The 22652-nt window shown below is 47.4% G+C and overlaps 2 protein-coding genes across 2 annotated transcripts in view; one reads left to right on the top strand and one right to left on the bottom strand.

Moving 5' to 3' along the window:
* LOC140203838 (protein FAM98A-like) overlaps positions 1-4147 on the bottom strand; it is a 28150-nt gene extending 24003 nt beyond the window's left edge. Inside the window, exons 1-2 of the mRNA XM_072269958.1 lie at positions 4069-4147; positions 271-419 (exon numbers count right to left, since the gene is read on the bottom strand). Coding sequence (XP_072126059.1) covers positions 271-419; positions 4069-4109 — 190 coding nt within the window. The 5' untranslated portion in view covers positions 4110-4147. The remainder of the gene's footprint in view (positions 1-270; positions 420-4068) is intronic.
* A 3775-nt stretch (positions 4148-7922) lies between these two features.
* psmd8 (proteasome 26S subunit, non-ATPase 8) overlaps positions 7923-22652 on the top strand; it is a 38899-nt gene continuing 24169 nt past the window's right edge. The window contains exons 1-2 of the mRNA XM_072269957.1: positions 7923-8079; positions 20771-20843. Coding sequence (XP_072126058.1) covers positions 7969-8079; positions 20771-20843 — 184 coding nt within the window. The 5' untranslated portion in view covers positions 7923-7968. The remainder of the gene's footprint in view (positions 8080-20770; positions 20844-22652) is intronic.

Below are 22652 nucleotides of genomic sequence, written 5' to 3'. Positions count from 1 at the left end.
TAGCCAAGGGAGTTCATCAAAAATATATCCCGCTCTTCTCTTGGGGGGGGGGGGGGCGGAATCCACTTTCTCCCAGAATTCTGCAGTTTACCACGTGTGCAAACTGTGGGCTATCAAGGTGGGGAAGGGCAGAATTCCAGGCCGCTGGGCCTAACCAGCTGAAACGAGACACCAACCAGGTTGCAACGGAAACGCAAGGGACCAGGTCTGGAGCGTTCCCAGGACCTGGCTGGAATTGCTGCCCCTCTCCCCAGGATCACCGGTTCCCACCTGTTGTTGGGGTGAGGCACTCCTCCAGCCGGCTGACGGCTTTCAGCTCGGACACCAGCCAGGAGCAGGCGGCCGTGAAGCGCGGGCTGAGGGGGCCCTGCTCCGCCTCCTGGGACAAGGCACCCTCCTCGGTGAGCTCCCCGGAGTACCTGTGGGGGGGGGGGAGAGGAAGAAGGGTGGGGGGGGGGGAGAGGAGGAAGGGGGGGAGAGGAGGGAGGGGGGGAGAGGAGGGAGGGGGGGAGAGGAGGGAGGGGGGGAGAGGAGGGGGGGAGAGGAGGAAGGGGGAGAGGAGGAAGGGGGGGAGAGGAGGGAGGGGAGAGGAGGGAGGGGAGAGGAGGGAGGGGAGAGGAGGGAGGGGAGAGGAGGGAGGGGAGAGGAGGGAGGGGGAGAGGAGGGAGGGGAGAGGAGGGAGGGGGAGAGGAGGGAGGGGGAGGGGGAAGGGGGGAGAGGGGGAAGGGGGGGAGAGGAGGGAGGGAGGAGTGGGATAGAGATAGAGAGAACAGCAGTCAACTCAGGTCGCAGCCAGTGCAGACTGCAGCCCCACGACCTCCCGTTCACTTCACTACCCGAAGTACGTTCCACGGACTTAACACTCTGCATGTTTTTTTTTGTTTAAATCTCAGAGTGGCGGGTGCATGGAACGCCCTGCCATGGGTGGAGATAGAGGCAGATACAATCGGGCCATTTAAGAGACTCTCGGACGGGCACGCAGATGATCGGACAGCACAGTAGCGTGACGCTCTTCCGGCGCCAGCTGCTCAGGCTCATTCTCCTGCACCGTCCGTGCGGAGTTCTGGATGTTCTCCCCACCACCCACATGGGTTTCCTCCGGATGCTCCGGTTTCCCCCCACATCCCAGAGGCACGCGGGTTAGTATTGAGGGGTACAGACAGGGTAAACGCAAGCAGGCTTTTTCCACTGAGGTTGGGTGGGACCACAACCAGAGGTTGTGGGTTAAAGGGTGAAAAGTGAAAAGTTTAAGGGGAACGTGAGGGGAAATTTCTTCACTCAGAGGGTGGAGAGAGCGTGGCACGGGCTGCCAGCACAAGTGGTGGATGTGAGCTCGGTTTCAATGTCTAAGAGAAGTTTGGATGGGTAAATGAATAGTTGGGGTGTGGAGGGCTTATGGTCCCGGTGCAGGTCAATGAGAATAGGCAGTTTCAGTGGTTTTGGCATGGACTAGCTGGGCCAAAGGGCCTGTTTCTGTGCTATACGTCTCAATGAATCTGGGTTAATTGATCACATGGGTGCAATTATTGGGTAGCAGGATAGAGATACGTCTCTACCAAAGGAGGTGTAAGGTGCTCCTTCCCTCTGCCAGCCTGCAGGTCACCCTTGGGCAAGGTGTAGCACCTGCTTAGCCCCCGATCAGGGTCACGTGAAGCCATGCAAACAGGTGGTGGATGGTCGTATGAGCAATCGGTGCAGATCACAAGTCCTAGTTATACGACCACTGATGCCAGGAAGACAATCTCCAAAGGGTATTGATAACAGCGGGGGGGGGGGAGGGGGGTCACCCATTTTGTAAAGACACTGCCCAGAAGGCAGCGATGGCAAAGCACTTCTGTAGGAAAATTTGCTGAGAACCATCATGGTCGTGGGAAGACGAAGATCGGCCACGTCATACGACCCGGCACTTACTGATGACAATGGGCATCACTGTCAGATCTTGGATACCTCACTTGATGGTCTATTAACCACCTCCTTCCTCATGTCGTTTTCAGTTCATTCACCAACCACGTGAACAATTGAACTTGGTGTCCTGACACACACCGACAAGGCTTACTGAGAGTTCACTATCACAGTCCGGACAGAATGTCCAGGCAGCTGCCAGTGCTGGGGGGGGGAGGTTGCGCCCTCTAATGAGTCCTGATTTCCACCAAATCCTGGCACTCGAGCCCATGGCAACACACACAAAATGCTGGAGGAACTCAGCAGGCCAGGCAGCATCCATGGATACGAGTAAACAGTCGATGCCTCGGGCCGAGACCCTTCATCAGGACTGGAAAGTCAGGGGAGAAGCTCTCGTCCACAAACAGCTGAAACAGAACCGCAAACTGCTGGACTGAAATATTCCCCGTCTTCTTTTCCCCGTAGACGCTGCCCGACCTGACGACTCTTTCCGGAAATCTTGTTTTTATTCTAGTTTTCCAGCAGATTTTTGTTTTAAACTTTCTGGTTTCTTTTCTCCGAGAGTTGAACCACTTTAATAAGCCGATTTGGTTCATCAGAGTTTGCAACAATCTGACTGGGAGTTTCCCAGTCTCAGGGTATTCCCAATCAGAGATAAATGCAAAGCCATTCTCACAGAACTGACACTCAACCACCCTCTCTACAACAAGCACCCTGAGGACAGGACAGACAAGATGAGGTGCATTCAATGGCCCACGCAGCCTCACCTTCCTCAGACCCTCCTACCTACAAGGCACAAGGGCAAAAAAAATTCACAACAGGGGTTCCCAACCTGAAGTCCACAGACCCCTTGGTTAATGGTAGAGGTCCATGTCATTAAAAACAAAGCCCCTAGTTCAGAGCGATATGGACCAGGGATTAGATCGGATGGGAATTCTGGTCAGCATGGACCAGATGGGCTGAATGGCCCATTTCTGTGTTGGAGGAGTCTCACCCCTTTCCCGTTCCCCCACCCCTCCATCTCTCCTACCCAACTCTGGGCTCCGAGGGTGCCACCAGTAGTCCTTTAGTCCTCCTCCACCCGCTTCCACTTTTGTCCCTCCTCCTCTTACCCCAGAGCTGTCAGCATGTCCAATACCTGCCCATCTAACAGCCCCCCCCAATCCCTCAACACTGCTCCCCTCCACCCCAGGGCTGTTTACACCTTTAATTCAGCTAAATTCTACTCCAATCCTCTCCCCACCATCCACCATCCCAATAACTCCTTTCCCCCAACCTCCTGCCCCCAATACCCCCCAGCCCCAATCTGACAGTGTCCCCCACACTCAGTTCAATTCCACCCCAACCCTTTCCCCATACTCTCACCTCTCTCAGCCAACCCCTCTTGCCCAATACTCCATATCTCAGCCCAGAGCTGACAGTGTTCCAACCCCTCAGTTCAATTCCACCCCAACCGTTTGCTCACCACTCACCCCCATCACCCTCCGGCCCCTGACACCCTCAGCCCAGAGCTGTCATTGTCCCGTCCCTCAGTTAATTTCCCCCCCGAACATTTCCCCAGCCACTCACTCCTATACTCCCACCCCCTCCCCCATTCCATCACCTCCTGCCTGATGTCCTCAGCTCAGAGCTAACAGTGTCCCTATCCCTCAGTTCAATTGCACTCAAAACCCCTTCCCCACCACTCACTCCCATACACCCATCTCCTTCCTCATGCCCCTCCTGCCCCGATAACCTCAGCCCAGGGCTGACAGTCCCCAACACTCAGTTCCATTCCGTCCCAAACATTCCTGCGGCCACTCGCCCCATACTCTCATCTCCCTCCCCCACCATTCCATTACCTCCTGCCCGATACTCTCAGCCCAGAGCTAACAGTGTCCCCGTCCTTCAGTTCAATTCCACCCCAGTGCTCCCATCACCCTCCCCGTCCCCCTCCTTCCCCTGATACCCTCAGCCCAGGGCTGTCAGTGTCCCCGTCCCTCAGGTCAATTCCACCCCAACCATTTCCCCCACGACTCACCCTCACATTCACACTTCCCTCCTATTCCACCACCTCCTGGCCCTGATACCCCATGGTATCCTCCTATCCAGCCCAGGGCTGTCAGTACCCCCTTCTCCCCATTACCCCTTACCTATCCCCCCCCCACGCCCAGCCCCAGCTCTTACCCCAGGACCGTCAACACGCCCAGCACTTCCGCCTCCTCCATCCCGCTGCCCCTCCACTGTTGCCCACTTCCTGTTGCCAGCGCCCCGCCCCTTGTAACCGAGGTCCTCGCGAGGTGGCTAGCGAACTTGCCTGTTCGCACACCCGGTCCAGCCGCCCTTCACCTTCTCTCCACACTCCTCTCCCACTTCCGGGACACTCCCGGACCCTCTCCGTCCGCTGCTGAGAATCGTTGTTGTTGCTTGAGCCGACAGGGTCTCCCCCCGGGTCCTAACGCCGGCCGGCTTTGTCACTGCGGGGTGTTCCAGACAAACCCATTGGTGTACACAGCAAGATCCCACAGCCATCTGCTGTGGGATGTTGGCTGAGGGATAAAATGAAAAAAGGTGTGGGCGAACTTCCCCATTCCACCTCAAGGTGCCATTGGGATCTTTTACCTCCATTCTAACCCACATTCCCTTTAATTTGAGGAGGGGGAAAAAAAAGGATCAGCTGTAAAGCCCTGCTGAAGGGTCTCGTCCCGAAACATCGACTGGACTCTTTTCCATAGATGCTGCTTGGCTTGCTGAGTTCCTCCAGCATCTGATGTATCAGCAGCAATAGAACACGCCTGGAGTCTGGTGTCGCTGTTAACAAATCACTATTTTATTATGGCAACTTAAACCAGGTAAATCAAGAGTTAGGTGTTATGCATATATAGGTGTATCGATAAAGTTCCCAAACTCATTCGAGCTCAGGTGGTCGGAGTTACAGTCTTACGATGATGTGTAAGAAAGTTCAGTTCAGTCCACAAAATTGAGATATTTGTAATCCAAATAAACAGGAGTCGCTGCTCTTCCCATTGTCCTCCGAATCCTTCAAGGTAGCCAAATGTGACCACACTGAGGGTACCGTCTTCAAGTGGTAAAGCTGCCGAGGGTTAGTTTCCACAGGGTCACCCTTACACACACTGTGATAGCCACTGATCCAGTTCCATGACCTACGGAATAACTCCAACAGTGATTTGCCACAGGGATGCCTTCTTCAGTGAACTACCACACTCAGACCAAGGGTAAACACATGTGGTATTCACAAAGGTTTTCCTCTCACCGGAGAACCCACTCCGTTAACTATGTGACAATCACACTTCTGTATTCGAATGGAATCAAACTCACCGTCACAGCCTACTTGGAGAGAGTCCCTTTGTCACTAGGTTTCTTCTGTTTCAAACCTTCCTCTCTGTAAACTTCTAGTTGCAGCACTTGTGAGAGTCATTTATCAATACTCTGGATCGATCTCTACTCACTCCTTTGGGCTACTGAAAGTTTAAACCAGCGACCCCACTCACAGGTGACTTTCCATGATCGAACCCATCTCGACTCTGACTGTGTGCATCCCCGTGTCTGTGAGAGAATCAGCTGACCTTACTTATTCCAAAACAAGCTGCGGAACTTGTATAAACAATCGATTGTCCATCAAATAACTCCACCTCTCTCACCGTAGTAACCAAGCCATTTTGTAGTCAGTAGAAATCCAACAGTGTCCAAAAGTCAGTCTCATTCTCTCAGCGTTTTAAAGTGACAGTCCACAGAAAAAATGAACCCTAGGGGTATATAACACGTGATATTTGTTGGCTTTGTGGCAGCGGTACAATATAATACCTTACAATAGAGAAAACATGAAATACAGTAATTATATATATTTTATATAGTTAAATTAAGTAAGTAGTGCAAAAATAGAAATTAAAAAAGTAGTGAGGAAGTGTTCGTGGATCCAATGTCCATTTAGAAATCGGATGGCAGAGGGGAAGAAGCTGTTCCTGAATCGCTGAGTGTGTGCCTTCAGGCTTCTGTACCTCCTCCCTGACAGTAACAATGAGAAGAGGGCCTGTCCTGGGTGTTGGGGGTCCTTAATGATGGATGCCACCTTTCTGAGGCACTGTTCCTTGAAGATGTCCTGGATACGATGGAGACGGGTGCCCGTGATGGAGCTGACTGGGTTTACAACTCTCTGCAGCTGTGCAGCAGCCTCCCACACCCCCATACCAGGAGAATGTGTGGGACAAGTTTTTGTATAGAGTGGTGGGCTGAATGGTGGACACAGACATGATTGAAGAGGCTCCTATAGAAACACATGAATATGCAGGGAAATGGCAGTGCAGGGGTCACGTGAGGGCAGAAGAGATTAGGTTAAGTAATGGTCAGTACAAACCTCATGGGCTGAAGGGCCTGTTCCTGTTATGTTTATTTTAACTTATTGAGATACAGCCCTTCCGTCCTATGAGTCGCACTGCCCAGCAACCCCCAATGTAATCCTAGCCTAATCACAGGACAATTTACAATGGCCAATCAACCCACCACCTTTGGACTGTGGGAGGAAACCAGAGCACTCGGAGGGAAACCCATGCGGTCACGGGGAGAACATACAAACTCCTTAGTTCAAAGTAAATTATATTATCAAAGTACACACATGTCACCATATACCACCCTGAGATTCACTTTCCTGTGGGCATACTCAGCAAATCTACAGAGTAGTAACTATAACAGGATCAATGAAAGATCAACCAGAGTGCAGAAGACAACAAACTTTGCAAATGCAAACATAAATAAATAGCAATAAATATCGAGAACACGAGATAAAGAGTCCTTAAAGTGAGATCGTTGTTTGTGGGAACATTTCAAGTGAGTGTAGCTATCCCCTTTTGCTCAAGAGCCTAATGGTTGAGGGATAGCAACTGTTCTTGAAGCGGGAGGTGCGAGTCCTGAGGCTCTTGGACTTTCTAAATGATGGCAGCAGTGAGACGAGAGCGTGGCCTGGGTGGTGGGGATCTCTGATGATGGATGCTGCTTTCCTACGACCAAGTTTCATGATGTTGACGACCTTACAGACAGTGAGCAGCGGGAATTGAACGTGGGTTGCTGTACACAGTGCACGGTGCAGTCCTGCATGCCTGAGCTGCGGTCTGTCAGATCAGGTTCAACTATCCCGATGGGAGAACATAAAATAACTTACAGTGCTAGAGTGAATTATGTGGGGCAACTCAGCATTTCTTAATGACATTTACTGAAACAAATTTTCTGCTCTTTATGTCTTTGCGGTGTGCTGTTACAGCAGTGACAACACTTGTTTGTCTGAGAATGTTGTGTACATACATTTACTGATGCTTCTGAACACATCTTTAGTGATGTTCCTGGAATCATCGGGTGTTTCGGGTCTTTCAACATCATACAACCTCCTCCAGGTGACCCAGCCGGGGCTGATCAGACCCCAGCTTGTGTCCAGATGGCTAGCTACTTATGACTCCACGACTCCCCTCCTCTTCCTCTCTCCCTCAATGCCCAAAATGCTGAAGCGTCTAACTAAAGAACGGGCTATGAATCCCCTACAACCAACCTCCACTGGGAGACACCTCGCTCTCCATCCAGCCTGCTGACAGTTGCTGACCAGTCCTGCTTACCTGGAGAGCTTCCTTTCAAAGGCCTCTTCCAAGCGATCTTCCCATGGGACTGTCAGCTCCAGCAGCACCACTTGCTTAGTAGACTCAGACACTAGGAATAAGTCTACAAAGGGAGAAAACTAGAGTGAATGATCTCTTATGAATAAGTCCAAACTTTTCACTGAGCAAGAAAAGTTAGCATAACTATAAATTAAATTATTTTGAATCCTCTACTGCCCCTTTGGGATAAAGTAGGAAGCAGACAGCTAAATGGAGCAGGCTGTCTGTAATTGCCTGGGATCTGAGAGGTTGAGAGGTATGTCAAGCAGAGCGGTCCTTTTAAGAGACAAGCCCCCGCCACCGCCGCCCTTCCCGTGATGGCGGCGGCTTTGTCGACGTCACGTCCGGTGAGGGCGCAGTGGTGTCGCGAAAGCCGGCGCCGTTGCCCGGGTGATTGCCGTAGGGCGGCCGAGTGTGCGGAGTCACGATGGCGGTGCAGCTGGAGCAGGCGGTCGGGATGTACGAGCAACTGCGGAGCGAGTGGGCGCGCAAGAACCCCAACCTGCGCAAGTGCGAGGAGCTGCTGGTCAAGCTGAAGGTGGGTGAGAGCGGAGCGGGGTGATTACACAGTGGGCCGCCCGGCCCCGGCCTCTCCCTCTGATACCTCTCCTGTTGGGCCTGTCTCCTTCCACCACAGCGCCGGTTATTACCCCCTAAAGGGCGTCTTTAACTTTATCCCGTGGAGCGTTCAGTGGGTGACCGTAGAGAGGTGTGTAAAGCCAGCGGGAGAATGTTCAAAGCAAATTTTATTGTCAGTACATATATGTCACCATATACAACCCTGAGATTCACTTTCTTGCGTGCTTTCTTTAGAAAAATGTATAGATTAATAACCATAACAGAATCAGTGAAAGACCGCCCAACTTGGGCTTTCAACCAGAGTGCAGAAGGCAAAAATCTGCAAGTTCAAACAGGAAGAAATGTTAACAAATGGTTAACCAATAAATTTGGTAAAATAGTCCGCTCTGACTGGTGACACTTTGTCAGCAGATACCCCAGTGAAGTCGCGGTCACAGAGTTACAGTGTCCTACCGTCATAAGAGTTTCAGCCCAAGAGAAAGTACAAAGTATATACTTTATTATCGAAGTGCATATATGTCACCATATACAGCCCCGAGATTCATCTTCCTGCCTGCATACTCGGCAAATCTATAGAATGGTAACTGCAACAGGATCACCAAAAGAGTATCCAGAGTGTAGAAGATGATAAACAGTGCAAATGCATGTAAATAATGAGAACAAGAGATAATGAGACAGAGTTCTTAAAGTGAGTTGATTGGTGGAGGGAACGTCTCAAATGCTGGGGCAAGTGAGTGTGGTTATCTTCTTTATTTTAAGAGCCTGATGGTTGAGATGTATTTGGTGTTTTCCCCCTGAACTGGGGAACCAAGAACTAGAGGGCATAGGTTTAAGGTGAGAGGGGAGAGATTTAATAGCCTGAGGGGCAAAGCTTTTCACCCAGAGAATGGTCAGTGGGTGGAATGCGTTGCCAGGCGAGGTGGTTGAAGGAGGTTCATTGACAACACATTCGGTCATACCGTCTGGGAGTGGGCCCTTGGGCCAAATTTATCTGTTTACTTGTCTAAATGCCTTTTAAAAGTTGGGCTGAAGAGCCTCTTTTCAGGTGTTCAAACAAATGCATTGATAAACTTGGTCAATGTGGGGGAAAAGGTTGTACACATTCACATTCGGGTGGCTTTATACATCTCTGCAAGATCACCCCCTCAGTTCCCTACACGCCGAGGAATAAAGTTAAGAGGAAGCCCTTTAAGGGGTATTAACTGGCACTATGGGGGAAAGGAGAAAGGCCGAGGCTGTGAACCTGAAGGACCCCAGGTTGGGAACTCCTGCTTCTAAACCTCTTCTACCCATGTACCTGCAACATACCTCGTAGGTAGGAGGGTCTGAGGAAGGTGAGGCTCCGTGGGCCATTGAATGCACCTTGTCTGGCCTGTCCTGAGGATGTTCGTTGCAGAGAGGGGTGATCGTGTGAGCTGCAGATTCTGTGAAGATGACTTTGTATTTGCATTGCAACTTTCCTAACCTCGGGGTATTTCCAATCGGATTGCTGCATACTTGTCCGCACGCTTGTCTAAACACCCTTTAAAGTTGAAAGCCACTTGAAGAGGTACGTGGACAGGAAAGTTAGGAAGCTTAGATGGCATGGGTCTTTGCCACCCAGTGTGACTGAATCGAACCTCAGAATCAAGTTTAATGTCACTGGCATACATTGTGAAATTTGTTAACTTTGCGGCAGCAGCACAATGCAATACATGGTGAATATAGGGAAAAGGCTGAATTACAGTAATTATACGTGTACATTAAATAGTTAAGTTAAAGTAAGTAGTACTAAAAAAACAGAAATTTAAAAAAATGTAGTGAGGTAGTGCTCATGGGTTCAGTGTCCATTTGGAAATCAGATGGCCGAGGGGAAGAAGCTGTTCCTGAATTGTTGTGTGTGTGTGACTTCAAGCTTCTGTACCTCTTTCCAGATGAGAAGAGGGCTTGTCCGGGGTGGTGGGGGTCGTTAATGATGGATGCCACCTTCTTGAGGCACTGCTCCTTGAAAATGTCTTGGATAGTTCTTGTAACTTCCAGGGCGCCAGAACACGGACAACTCAATTGGCAGCTCTGATTGAAATGATGGACTCCGTCATCAAAGACCCTCACCACCCAGGCCATGCTCTTATCTCACTGCCGCCATCTGGTAGGAGGTACAGGTGCCTCAGGATTCTCACCGCCATGTTCAAGGACAGCTACTACCCATCAACCCTTGAACATGGCGGTGAGAGTCCTATATTGAACAAAAGGGGAACAACTAGGCTTGTTTAAGGACGCTTTTGTTATTTCTTGCTCGTTATTTATTGCTGTTTATTTATATTTGCATTTGCACAGTTTATTTTTCATTGATCCTGTTTACAGTTACTGTTCTATAGATTTGCTAAGTATGACTGCAGAGAAAGAATCTCAGGGTTGTATGTGGTGACACGTATGTACTCTGACAAATTTGCTTTGAACTTTGGAAATCATCTCACTTTAGTACTTTTCTGAGCTTAGATTCAGTCATACAGGGTGGATAAAGGTTCCAGCCCACCCTCAGTACTTCTCTGTGGGTGTGACACCAAATATCTGCCTCCCTCTGTTCATTGTCCCTTAGCCAAGGCCACCAGTGATCACAGGGGAGACTGGAAACACTCTGGGTTGGGCGCCATCAGCTTTCACATTGGAGAATGCTGTGCACGTCCTGAAGATTTGATGTGGGTACATTTAAGTACAATCAAAGGACTTATAATGAGCAGTATGGTAAGGGAGGGGGTATCAAGCAATGGACTCGTACAGTACAGAAATTGGCCCTTTGGGAGCCACATCTATGCCACCCTTTCTGCCCCCTGACACAAATCCCATAGAATACTGAAGTGGTAACAGGAACATCAAACACCTCACCCACGTGCAAAAAAACAAATCATGCAAATGGGAACTAACCACCCTATTTGCCACTTTTGGGGAATTGTAGACTTGAACCTTAAGATTCCTCTGTTCATCAGCATCCCATTGAGCTTTCCCATTACTGTCCCTGTTTGACTTTCCGGAATGCATCACATCATGCTTGTCAGATAAAATTCCATCTGCCATTGCTGTGCCAACTTTCCATCTGCTTAGATAACCTTGCCATCACAACACCAACAACTTTGTGTTCTGCAAGCTTACTAACTGTACCTCCTGTGTTCTCATCAAGGTTTTATAGATATACTAACAGCAAGTGTTCCAGCGCAAACCCGTGGTACACCTTTAGGTGCTGCATCACATGACATAGGCAGTCATGGCCTTGGCAAATTTTTCTACAGAAGTGATTTGCCATTGCTGCCTTCTGAGCACTGTCTTTATAAGACGGGTGACCCCAGCCGTTCTCAAGAGATTAGAGGTTGCCTGGCGTCAGTGGTTGCATAACCAGGACTCGTGATATGCACCAGCTCATGTGCACATCCACCACCTGCCCCCATGGCTTCATGTGACCCTGATTGGAGGTGGGGCGGGGGGCTAAACAGATACTACACCTTGCCCAAGGGTGATCAGGCTAACAGAGGGAAGAGCACTTTATGCCTCCCCTTGGTAGAGATCTATCTGCACCCTGCCACCCAGGAGTCACAGATTACCAATCAGAAAAACATCCTTTTGTCAAAATCATTTGCTTCCTATTGCCAAGCTGATTTTAGATCCATTTAGCTAGTTTTCCCTCGATCCTGTGTGTCAACCTTCTGAATCAGTGTACCGTGCGAGGTCTTGTCAAATGCCTTACTTGGGGCAGCGCGCTATATGGCGGTTAGAGTTACACTTCACAGCACCAATGACCCAGGTTCAATCCCACCGTTCTCCCCATGACCACGCGGTTTCCTCTGGGTGCCCCGGTTTCCTCCCATGTTCCAGCTTAGTAAATTGTGTCGGCGTGCTATGTTGGAGACAGAAAAATGGCTGAACTTACAGGCTGCCCCCAGCGCCACAGCGCGGAGCAGGCTCTTCTGGCACCACCCGGCAATCCCCGCAGTTTATAGCGCTAGCCTAATCGCGGTACAGTTAACCTACTAACCAGTGCGCCTTTGGACTGTGGGAGGAAACCGGAGCACCCGGAGGAAACGCGTTCATTCTTCAAGGGAGGATGTACAAGCTCCTTTACAGGTGCTGTTGGAGTTGAACTTTGACACCCCGAGCTGTAACAGCGCCGCGCTAACTGCTACATTGCCATGGCGCCTCGGATTGTGTTGGTCGTTGATGCAAAGATGTACTTCACTGTATGTTTTGATTTACACGTGTTAAATAAAGCTTATCTGTATCTTTAAGATGCTTTTAGACAACACCTATCATCCTAACTTCATTAATCTTGTTACCAACCTCAAAAGCATTCACATTAGTATAAATAATTAAAATGGGTGTTTTGGTAGTTCAAACCAAGGTACAACCTGTACGTTTATGGAATATGGGAGGAAACCAGAGCACCCAGAGGAAACCACGTGGTCACAGGCAGAACATACAAACTCCTTACAGGCAGTGAAGGGTAGGGCCCAAAGGGTGTTATGGAACCCCCTACAAAGAAGGCACGACAGCGGCTACATTCTGTTAGGAGTTTGAGGAGATTTAGTTTGTCACAAAAGACACTGGCAAGTTTTACAGATGTACCACGGAGAGCATTCTAATTGGCTGCATCACCATCTGGTATGCGGGGAGGCGTCTACTACACAGGATCGAAATAAGCTACAGAGAGTTGTAAACTGACTCAGCTCCATCATGGATGCTATCCTCTGTGGTATCCAGGACATCTTTAAGCAGCAATGCCTCAAAAAGGCAGTATCCATCATTAAGGACACCCCCCCCCGCCCCATCACCCAGAACATGCCCTCTTCTCATTGCTACCATTAAGAAGGAGGTACAGAAGCCTGAAGGCTCACACTCAATGATTCAGGAACAGCTTCTTTCCCTCTGCCATCCGATTTCTGAATGGACATTGAATCTTTGGACACTACCTTACTATTTTTGTTATTTCTATTTTTGCACTACTTTAACTATTTAAAATTATTTATGTTTTAGTTTTTTTCCTTATTATTATGTATTGTATTGCATTGCACTGCCGCCACAAAGACAAATTTCACAACATACGTTGGTAATACTAAACCTCATTCTGATACTGAATCGAGGAGCCTCTGATCGCAAGTGAGTAGTTCACTGAAAATGGCGTCACAGGTAGAAAGGCATTTGGCACTCTGGCCTTTATCAATCAGTGATTTGAGTACCAGAGTTGGGGGATAATGTTATGGTTGTACAAGACTGGTGAGGCTGCAGTTCGAGTATCTTGTATGGTTTTGATCAGCCTGTTGAAGGAAATATGTTACCAAACTAGAAAGCATGCAGAGAAGATGTACCACCTGGATTTGAGGTCCTACATTACAAAGAGAGGTCACGTAGACTAGACTGCAGCTAAACAACAAATTTCACACCATGTAAGACATTGATAATGAAAGTGATTCTGATTTAGATGGCATTTGATGAGGTGCCACTTAGGGGCTGGTGAACAAGGTAGGCACACCTGGTGTTGGGGACGTGTGAGTACAGACTGAAGGTTGGTTCTTGCATAAAAGACGGTAAGCCGTCTGGTGGTGGAGTGGCATCCGCACTGGACTTTGAGGTGAGTGATTCCAGGTTCGAATCCGGCTGGCTCCTTTCATACTTTCCATCCGTGCTGGGCTGAGTGTAGAGCTAGCAACTCGGCCTTGTTAAAAAAAAAACATGCTAAAGGAAGCAGCAAGATTGTTGCCTGATGCACCACAAGGCGAGAGAAACAAAAATAGAAGGCAGTGTTGGATTAAACAGGTCTTTTTCAGGCTGGAGAGAAGTAAGTAAACAGGCCTGCCAACAGTGGCTGGGAGATGGACCACAGGTTACAACAGGAAATGAGAAGAAGAGTCAAAAGGGCAATGTTATGGTAGTCATTTTAACATGCAGGTCAATTGGGAAAATCAAGTTTGTAATGGGTCTCAAGGGAGTGAGTTTGTTGAATGCCTAAGAGATAGCTTTTTAGAGCAGTTTGTCGTTGAGGCTACTAGGAGATCAGCTATACTAGATTGGGTGTTATGTATTGAACCGGAGGCATTAGGGAGTTTAAGGTAAAAGAACCCTTATGAACCAGTGATCACAATATGATTGGTTCAACTTGAAATTTGATAAGGAGAAAGTAAAGTCTGATGTAGCGGTATTTCAGTGGAGAAAGGGAAATTAGTAGTATTAGAGAGTAGTTGGCCAAGGTAAGTTGGAAGGAGCTGCCGGCAAGGATGTCAGCAGAGCAGCAACAGCGTGTGTTTCTGGGAAGAATGAAGATGCAGGACATGTGTATTCCAAAAATGAAATACTCAAATGATAAAATAGCACAGCCTTGACTGACAAGGGAAGTCAAAGCCATTGTAAAAGCAAACGGAAGGGCATACACAAAGCAAAAATTAGTGGGAAGATAGAGGATTGGGAAGTTTTTAAAAACCTACAGAGAGCAACTAAAAAAATCATTAGAAGGGAAAGGATGGAATATGAAATCAAGCAAGCAAATAATATCAAAGTGGATAGTAAAAGTTTTTTCAAGTATGTTAAAAATAAGAGAAATGAGAGTGGATATAGGACCATTAGAAAATGAGGCAGGAGAAATAATAACGGGGTCAAGGAGATGGCTGATGAACTAAATGAGTATGTTGTGTCAGTCTTCACTGGAAGACACCAGCAGTATACCTGATGTCGTGTGTGAAGAAAGAGAAGTGGGTGCATTTACTGTTACAAGAGAGAAGGTGCTCAAAAAGCTGAAAGAGCTAAAGGTTCATAAGTCACCCAGACCAGAGGAACTGCACCCTAGGGCTCTGAAAGAGCCAGCGTTAGAGATTGTTGTGGCATTAGAAATGATCTTTCAAAAATCATTAGACTTCTGGCATGGTGCCAGAGGACTGGAAAATTGCAAATGTCACTCCACTCTTTAAGAAAGGAGGAAGGCAGCAGAAAGGAAATTATAGACCAGTTTGCCTGACCTCAGTGGTTGGGAAGATGTTAGAGTCAGTTGTTAAGGATGAGGTGATGGAGTACTTGGTCAGGGAAAATCCTGCCTGGCGAACCTGTTGGAATTCTTTGAGGAGATTACAAGTAGGATAGATAAAGGGGATGCAATGCATGTTGTATATTTGGACTTTCAGAAGGCCTTTGACAAGGTGCCACACATGAGGCTGCTTACCAAGTTAAGAGCCCATGGTATTACAGGAAAGTTACTAACATGGTAAGAGCATTGGCTGATTGGTAGGAGGCAGCGAGTGGGAATAAAAGAATCCTTTTCTGGTTGGCTGCCAGTGACTAGTGGTGTGTTCCACAGGGTTTGGTGTTGGGACCATTTCTTTTTATGCTGTATGTACATGATTTAGATGATGGAACAGATGGCTTTGTGGCAAGTTTGCAGATGATATGAAGATTGGTGGAGGGGCAGGTAGTGTTGAGGAGAGGTAGGCTGCAGAAGGACTTAGATTAGGAGAATGGGCAAGAAAGTGGCAAATGAAATACAATGTTGGAAAATGCATGGTCATGCACTTTGGTAGTAGAAATAAACTTGTGGACAATTTTCTAAATGGGGAGACAATCCAGGAATCTGAGATGCAGAGAGACTTGGGAGTCCTTGTGCAGAACACCCTGAAGGTTAACTTGCAGGTTGGGTTGATGGTGAGGAAGGCAAATGCATGTTAGCATTCATTTCAAGAGGTCTAGATTACAAGAGCAAGGATGTGATACTGAGGCTTTATAAGGTACTGGTGAGGCCTCACCTTGAGTATTGTGAACAGTTTCGGGCCCCTCATGTTAGAAAAGATGTGCTGGCATTGGAGAGGGTCCAGAGGAGGTTCACAAGGACGATTCCAGGAATGAAAGGGTTATCATACGAGGAACGTTTGATGGCTCTGGGTCTGAACTTGCTGGAATTCAGAAGGATGAGGAGGGATCTCATTGAAACCTTTCAAATGTTGAAAGGCCTAGACAGAGTAGATGTGAAAAGGATGTTCCCCATGCTGGGAGAGTCTAGGACAAGAGACAACAGCCTCAGGATAGAGGGGTGCCCTTTCGAAACAGAGATGCGGAGAAATTTCTTTAGCCAAAGGGTCATGAACTTATGGAATCTGTTGCCACATGTAGCTGTGGAGGCCAGGCCATTGGGTGTATTAAAGGCAGGGATTGATAGGTTCTTGATTGGACGTGGCATCAAAGTTTATGGGGAGAAGGCCGGGAACTGGGCTTGAGGAGGAGATTTTTAAAAAAGGATCAGCTGTGGTTGAATAGTGGAATAGACTCAATGGGCCAGGTGACTTAATTCTGCCCCTGGTCTAAGTGGTGGAGTGCCCCAAGTTTTAGACTCTCGGTTATTTGTAGCTGGAGAAGGGGATAGAGCATAAAGTATCAAAGTTTGCCAATATAACAAAGTTAAGTGAGAGGGCTTGTTGCAATGAGAACATCTGGACTTTGCAACAGAATTAGATAGGCTGAGAGAGTGGGAGAAAACTTGGCAAATGTTATTCAATGTGGGAGAACATGATGTGTACTTTGCTTAGAGGAATTTAAAAGTAAACCATTATCTAAATAAGGATTACAGTTGGGCAAAGTACATCAACATTTGAGTTTCTTGGGATGGGCTCAGAAAGTTATTGAGTAGATGTTACTGGTCAGGAAAGCAAATGGCAAAATGGCCTTTCTTGTAAAAGAAATAGTGAAGAAGAAAGGATGTTTGTTTACAGTGATAAGGGATGTTGGTGAAGTTGCACATGAAGTATTACGTAAACACGAGGAATTCTGCAGATGCTGGAAATTCAAGCAACACACATCAAAGTTGCTGGTGAACGCAGCATCTCTAGGAAGAGGTACAGTCGACGTTTCGGGCCGAGACCCTTCGTCAGCACTAACTGAAGGAAGAGCTAGTAAGAGATTTGAAAGTGGGAGGGAGAGGGGGAGATCCAATATGATAGGAGAAGGAGGGATGGAGCCAAGAGCTGGACAGGTGATTGGCAAAAGGGATATGAGAGGATCATGGGACAGGCCCAGGGGGAAAGAAAGGGGGAGAGGAAGCCCAGAGGACGGGCAAGGGGTATAGTCAGAGGGGCAGAGGGAGAAAAAGGAGAGAGAGAGAAAGAATGTGTGTATATAAATAAATAACGGATGGGGTACGAGGGAGAGGTGGGGCATTAGCGGAAGTTAGAGAAGTCAATGTCCACGGCCTCCTCTACTGTAAAGATGAAGCCACACTCAGGTTGGAGGAACACCTTATATTCCGTCTGGGTAGCCTCCAACCTGATGGCATGAACATTGACTTCTCTAACTTCCACTAATGCCCCACCTCCCCCTCGTATCCCGTACGTTATTTATTTATATACACACATTCTTTCTCTCTCTCTCCTTTTTCTCCCTCTGTCCCTCTGACTATACCCCTTGCCCATCCTCTGGATTTTTCCTCCCCTCCCCCTTTTCCTTCTGCCTGGGCCTCCTGTCCCATGATCCTCTCATATCCCTTTTGCCAGTCCAGCTCTTGGCTCCATCCCTCCCCCTCCTGTCTTCTCCTGTCATTTCGGATTGCCCCCTCCCCCTCCCACTTTCAAATCTCTTACTAGCTCTTCCTTCAGTTAGTCCTGACGAAGGGTCTCGGCCTGAAATGTTGACTGTACCTCTTCCTAGAGATGCTGCCTGGCCTGCTGTGTTCACCAGCAACTTTGATGAAGTATTATGCAGAGTTTTGTTCTGGTTTATTGTCATCTGACTACATCTCAAGTCAAGTCAAGTTTTTTTTTTCGACCATAAGCTGCTGGTACAGTACACAGTAAAAATGAAACAACGTTCCTCCAGGACCATGGTGCTACATGAAACAACACAAAACTACACTAGACTATGTGAGACAGCACAAGGCTACACTAGACTACATAAGACAACACAAAAACTGCACTAGACTACAGACCTACACAGGACTACACAAAGTGCACAAAACAGTGCAGGGCAGTACAATAAATAACAAACAAGACAATAGGCACAGTAGAGGACAAATTACAATATAATAGATGATGTAGATGTCAGTCTAGTCTCTGGGTATTGAGGAGTCTGATGGCTTGGGGGAAGAATCTGTTGCACAGTCTGGTTGTGAGAGCCCGAATGCTTTGGTACCTTTTGCCAGATGACATGTATACAACCAAATGAAACAATGATTCTCTGGATCATGGTGCACCACACACAGCACATAAACCAAAATACCATTCAAAATGCATGCAGTACACAGCTCAGGTAAACAGTAAATCGCGCGCTGTCCTAGTGATGAGTGGTGGCAGGGTATTCATTCATCTCACAGCCTGGGGGAAGGAGCTGTTACCCAGTCTGTCAGTCCATGTCCTGATGCTTCTCTACTTCCTTCCTGATGGTAATGGGTCAAAGAGGTTACGGGATGGGTGGTAGGGATCGTTAACAATGCTTCACGCCCTTTGTCTCCAACACTCCTGGTGAATGTCACAAATAGGGGGGGATGGAGACCCTGGTGATCCTCAGTTGTTTTTACTGACCTCTGTGGGATCTTGCTGTCTGATGTCGTGCAGCTTCCGTACTACTCATTAATCCAGCCAGACCGGACACTTGATGGTGATCCTGTAGAAAGTTGCTCGAAATTGGGGTGGGGACTTTGAACGCCTCAATCTCCTCAAAGTGTAAACGCTGTTGTGCCTTCTTGACTAGTGAGGAGATGTGGGTCCAGGTTAGATTGTCGATTACGTGCACACCCAGGAACTTCGAGCTCTTCACTCGCATCTGCCATGAATTTGCCCACTCACCCAAACTATCCAAGTCACCCTGCATCCTGCTCACAGCTAACACTGCCACCCAGCTTCGTGTCATCCGCAAACTTGGCGATGCTGCATTTAATTCCCTCGTCTAAGTCATTAATATATATTGTAAACAACTGAGGTCCCAGCACTGAGCCTTGCGGTACCCCACTGGTCACTGCCTGCCATTCTGAAAAGGTCCCGTTTATTCCCACTCTTTGCTTCCTGTCTGCCAAACAACTGTCTATCCACATCAATACCATGTGCTGTAAGTTTGCACACTAATCTCCTGTGTGGGACCTTGTCAAAAGCCTTTTCAAAATCCAAATATACCACATCCACTGGTTCTCCCCTATCCACTCTACTAGTTACATCCTCAAAAAATTCTGAGATTCGTCAGACATGATTTTCCTTTCACAAATCCATGCTGACTTTGTCCGATGATTTCACCGCTTTCCAGATGTACTGTTATCACGTCTTTGATAACTGACTCTAGCATTTTCCCCACCACTGATGTTAGGCTTACCGGTCTATAATTCCCCTGTTTCTCTCTCCCTCCTTTTTTAAAAAGCGGGGTTACATTAGCCACCCTCCAATCCTCAGGAACTAATCCAGGATCTAACGAGTTTTGAAAAATTATCACTAATGCATCCACTATTTCTTGGGCTACTTCCGTAAGCACTCTGGGATGCAGACCATCTGGCCCTGGGGATTTATCTGTCTTCAATCCCTTCAATTTACCTAACACCACTTCCCTACTAACATGTATTTCCCTCAGTTCCTCCATCTCACTAGACCCTCGATCCCCTACTATTTCTGGAAGATTATTTATGTCCTCCTTAATGAAGACAGAACCAAAGTAGTTATTCAATTGGTCTGCAATGTCCTTGTTCCCCATGATCAATTCACCTGTTTTTGACTGTAAGGGACCTACACTTGTCTTAACCAATCTTTTTCTTTTCACATATCTATAAAGCTTTTACAGTCAGTTTTTATGTTCCCTGCCAGCTTTCTCTCATAATCTTTTTTCCCTTTCCTAATTAAGCCCTTTGTCCTCCTCTGCTGGACTCAGAATTTCTCCCAATCCTCAGGTGTGCTGCTTTTTCTGGCTAATTTGTATGTTTCTTCTTTGGAATTGGTACTATCCCTAATTTCCCTTGTCAGCCACGGGTGCACTACCTTCCTTGATTTATTCTTTTGCCAAACTGGGATGAACAATAGTTATGTTAATTGTATTCAGATTACATAAATGTTCAGATCTCTGATTTCTGGATTATTTTAAAATTGTACTGGGTAGTTTAATGTGCCTTCTTAACTTTATGAGCAAAGTTCAAAGTAAATTTTATTATAGTATATATCTCACCATATACAACCCTAAGATTCGTTTTCCTGCGGGTATACTCAATAAATCTATAGAATAGCAACTATAAGAGGGTCAGTGAAAGATTAACCAGAGTGCAGAAGAGAAACTGTGCAAATGCAAATATGAATAAATAATGAAAATATGAGATAAAGAACCCTTAAAGTGAGATCATTGGTTGTGGGAAACATCTCAATGATGGACAAGTTAGTGTGGTTATTCCCTTTTATTCAAGAGCCTGTTGGTTGAGGGGTAGTAGCTGTTCCTGAACTTAGTGGTACGAGTCGTGAGGCTCTTGTACCTGACAAACACTTCGCAATTTTGCATGACGTGTTGATCTACCTTGCCAGTCTGTATCCTAACATCTGCAGCTGGCTGCCTCCTCGTTTCTGACTACACTTGAGTGTCATTGTACCCCTCGGCTTTGAAATGGTGCCTACTTTGGTGAGGTCACAGAACACATGAGATTGTTCTGGGTTCTCCCTACAGCCTAGTAAGTGCCGATGTGTGTGCTCCTGTTTCAGGTGGCTCTACTGGAACTGAACTTTCTGCCCACCTCCGGCACCAAACTGACCAAGAGACAGCTCATTCTTGCCCGTGAGTATCATCAACAGAGTTTGTATTTATCTGATTTCTCCCATACTGGATCCTCATTAATTACATTTTCATTTTTGGGTGGCATAGTGCTTTACTGTACCAGCTACCAGACTCCAGTTCCCACCGCTGCCTGTAAGGAGTTTGTTCATTGTCCCCATGACTGCTTGAGTTTCCTCCGGGTGCTCCGGTTTCCTCCCACAGTCCAAAGATGTACCAATTGGTCATTGTAAATTGTCCTGTGATTAGACTAGGGTTAAATCGGGGTTTGCTGGAAGGCATGACTCAGTGGGCCGGAAGGACTCATTTGACACTGTATCTCAATAAATAAAATTAATGTTGAACTGATGTAATTTGACCATTTCCAAACTTATTTTACTTCTCTGTAATGTTGGTTGAGAGGAACGGAGTCGTCGACACTAAGGTTTTTTCCTTTCTCCCATTTTTTACGATGTTACAAAACAGCCCATTTTTTTTTAGTTTAGTTGATTATTTCTGTTTAGATTATTTTTTTGGGGGGTTATTATTTTCTTTTTCCTTTTTCGTGCTTTTTTCAGATATTTTTCTTTGTTTTATATTATTCATTTGTATCCTATATGATTGGGAGTTTTGCTTTGCTGAACACCTACGCTCTGTCCGCCAGAGAAAGCAGGATCTCCCAGTGGCCACACATTTTAATTCCACATCCCATTCCCATTCTGACATGCCTATCCACGGCCTCCTCTACTGTAAAGATGAAGCCACACTCAGGTTGGAGTAACAACACCTTATATTCCATCTGGGTAGCCTCCAACCTGATGGCATGAACATCGACTTCTCTAACTTCCGCTAATGCCCCACCTCCCCCTCGTACCCTATCTGTTACTTATTTTTAAACATATATTCTTTCTCTCACTCTCCTTTTTTTCCCTCTGTCCCTCTGAATATACCCCTTGCCCATCCTCTGGGTCCACCCCGCCCCCCTGTCTTTCTTCCCGGACCTCCTGTTCCATGATCCTCTCATATCCCTTTTGCCTATCACCTGTCCAGCTCTTGGCTCCATCCCTCCCCCTTCTGTCTTCTCCTATCTTTTTGGATCTCCCCCTCCCCCTCCAACTTTCAAATCCCTTACTCACTCTTCCTTCAGTTAGTCCTGACGAAGGGTCTCGGCCTGAAACGTCGACTGCACCTCTTCCTACAGATGCTGCCTGGCCTGCTGTGTTCACCAGCAACTTTTATGTGTGTTGCTTGAATTTCCAGCATCTGCAGAATTCCTGTTGTTTGCGTTTTTAAATTCACTACTGCGAAGCCTCTTCCGGTGATGCCTACACTGAAGAAGTTTAGATCCTCTCTTCGACGGGAGTTCAGTGAAACCATCTCTCACTGCTCCCCATCTGTAATTTCTTCGGCTCTTCAACTTTTCGACCACACTTTGACTCAGACTCGCTATCACAGCCATATATCCTTTCTTGGAACGTGCCTCCGTTGCCAACTTACTCCAGTTGGCTTTAGGATTCGTTTCCAAGCCTGTCAATTTGGACCTTCTGAGGATCCCAGGTACTCACATTTTATTGACTCTGCCTCTCGCCGCTTCTCCCGTCAAGCTCTGAAGGCGACTCTCTCCGCCATGAGGAGGTACTTGGTGTCCCTATCCCAGACCCTTCCACACCTTCGGGACACTTTCTTCGCCGTCTGTAATGGTCCTACCCGTTATTTCATCATCCGTAGGATTCACGCCTGCAATCGCCATTTTTTTGACTTTGTCATGTTAGGCAAAGATCGCAAGATCCTACATCTACGGACTCCAGAGCCTGTTGGCCATGAAACTAACAG

This window comes from Mobula birostris, chromosome 10 (assembly GCF_030028105.1).
Source record: "Mobula birostris isolate sMobBir1 chromosome 10, sMobBir1.hap1, whole genome shotgun sequence".
NCBI classification, from domain to species: Eukaryota; Metazoa; Chordata; class Chondrichthyes; order Myliobatiformes; family Myliobatidae; genus Mobula; species Mobula birostris.
The sequence above is the reverse complement of the archived record's forward strand: the minus strand, read 5'-3'. Positions and strand labels throughout refer to the sequence as shown.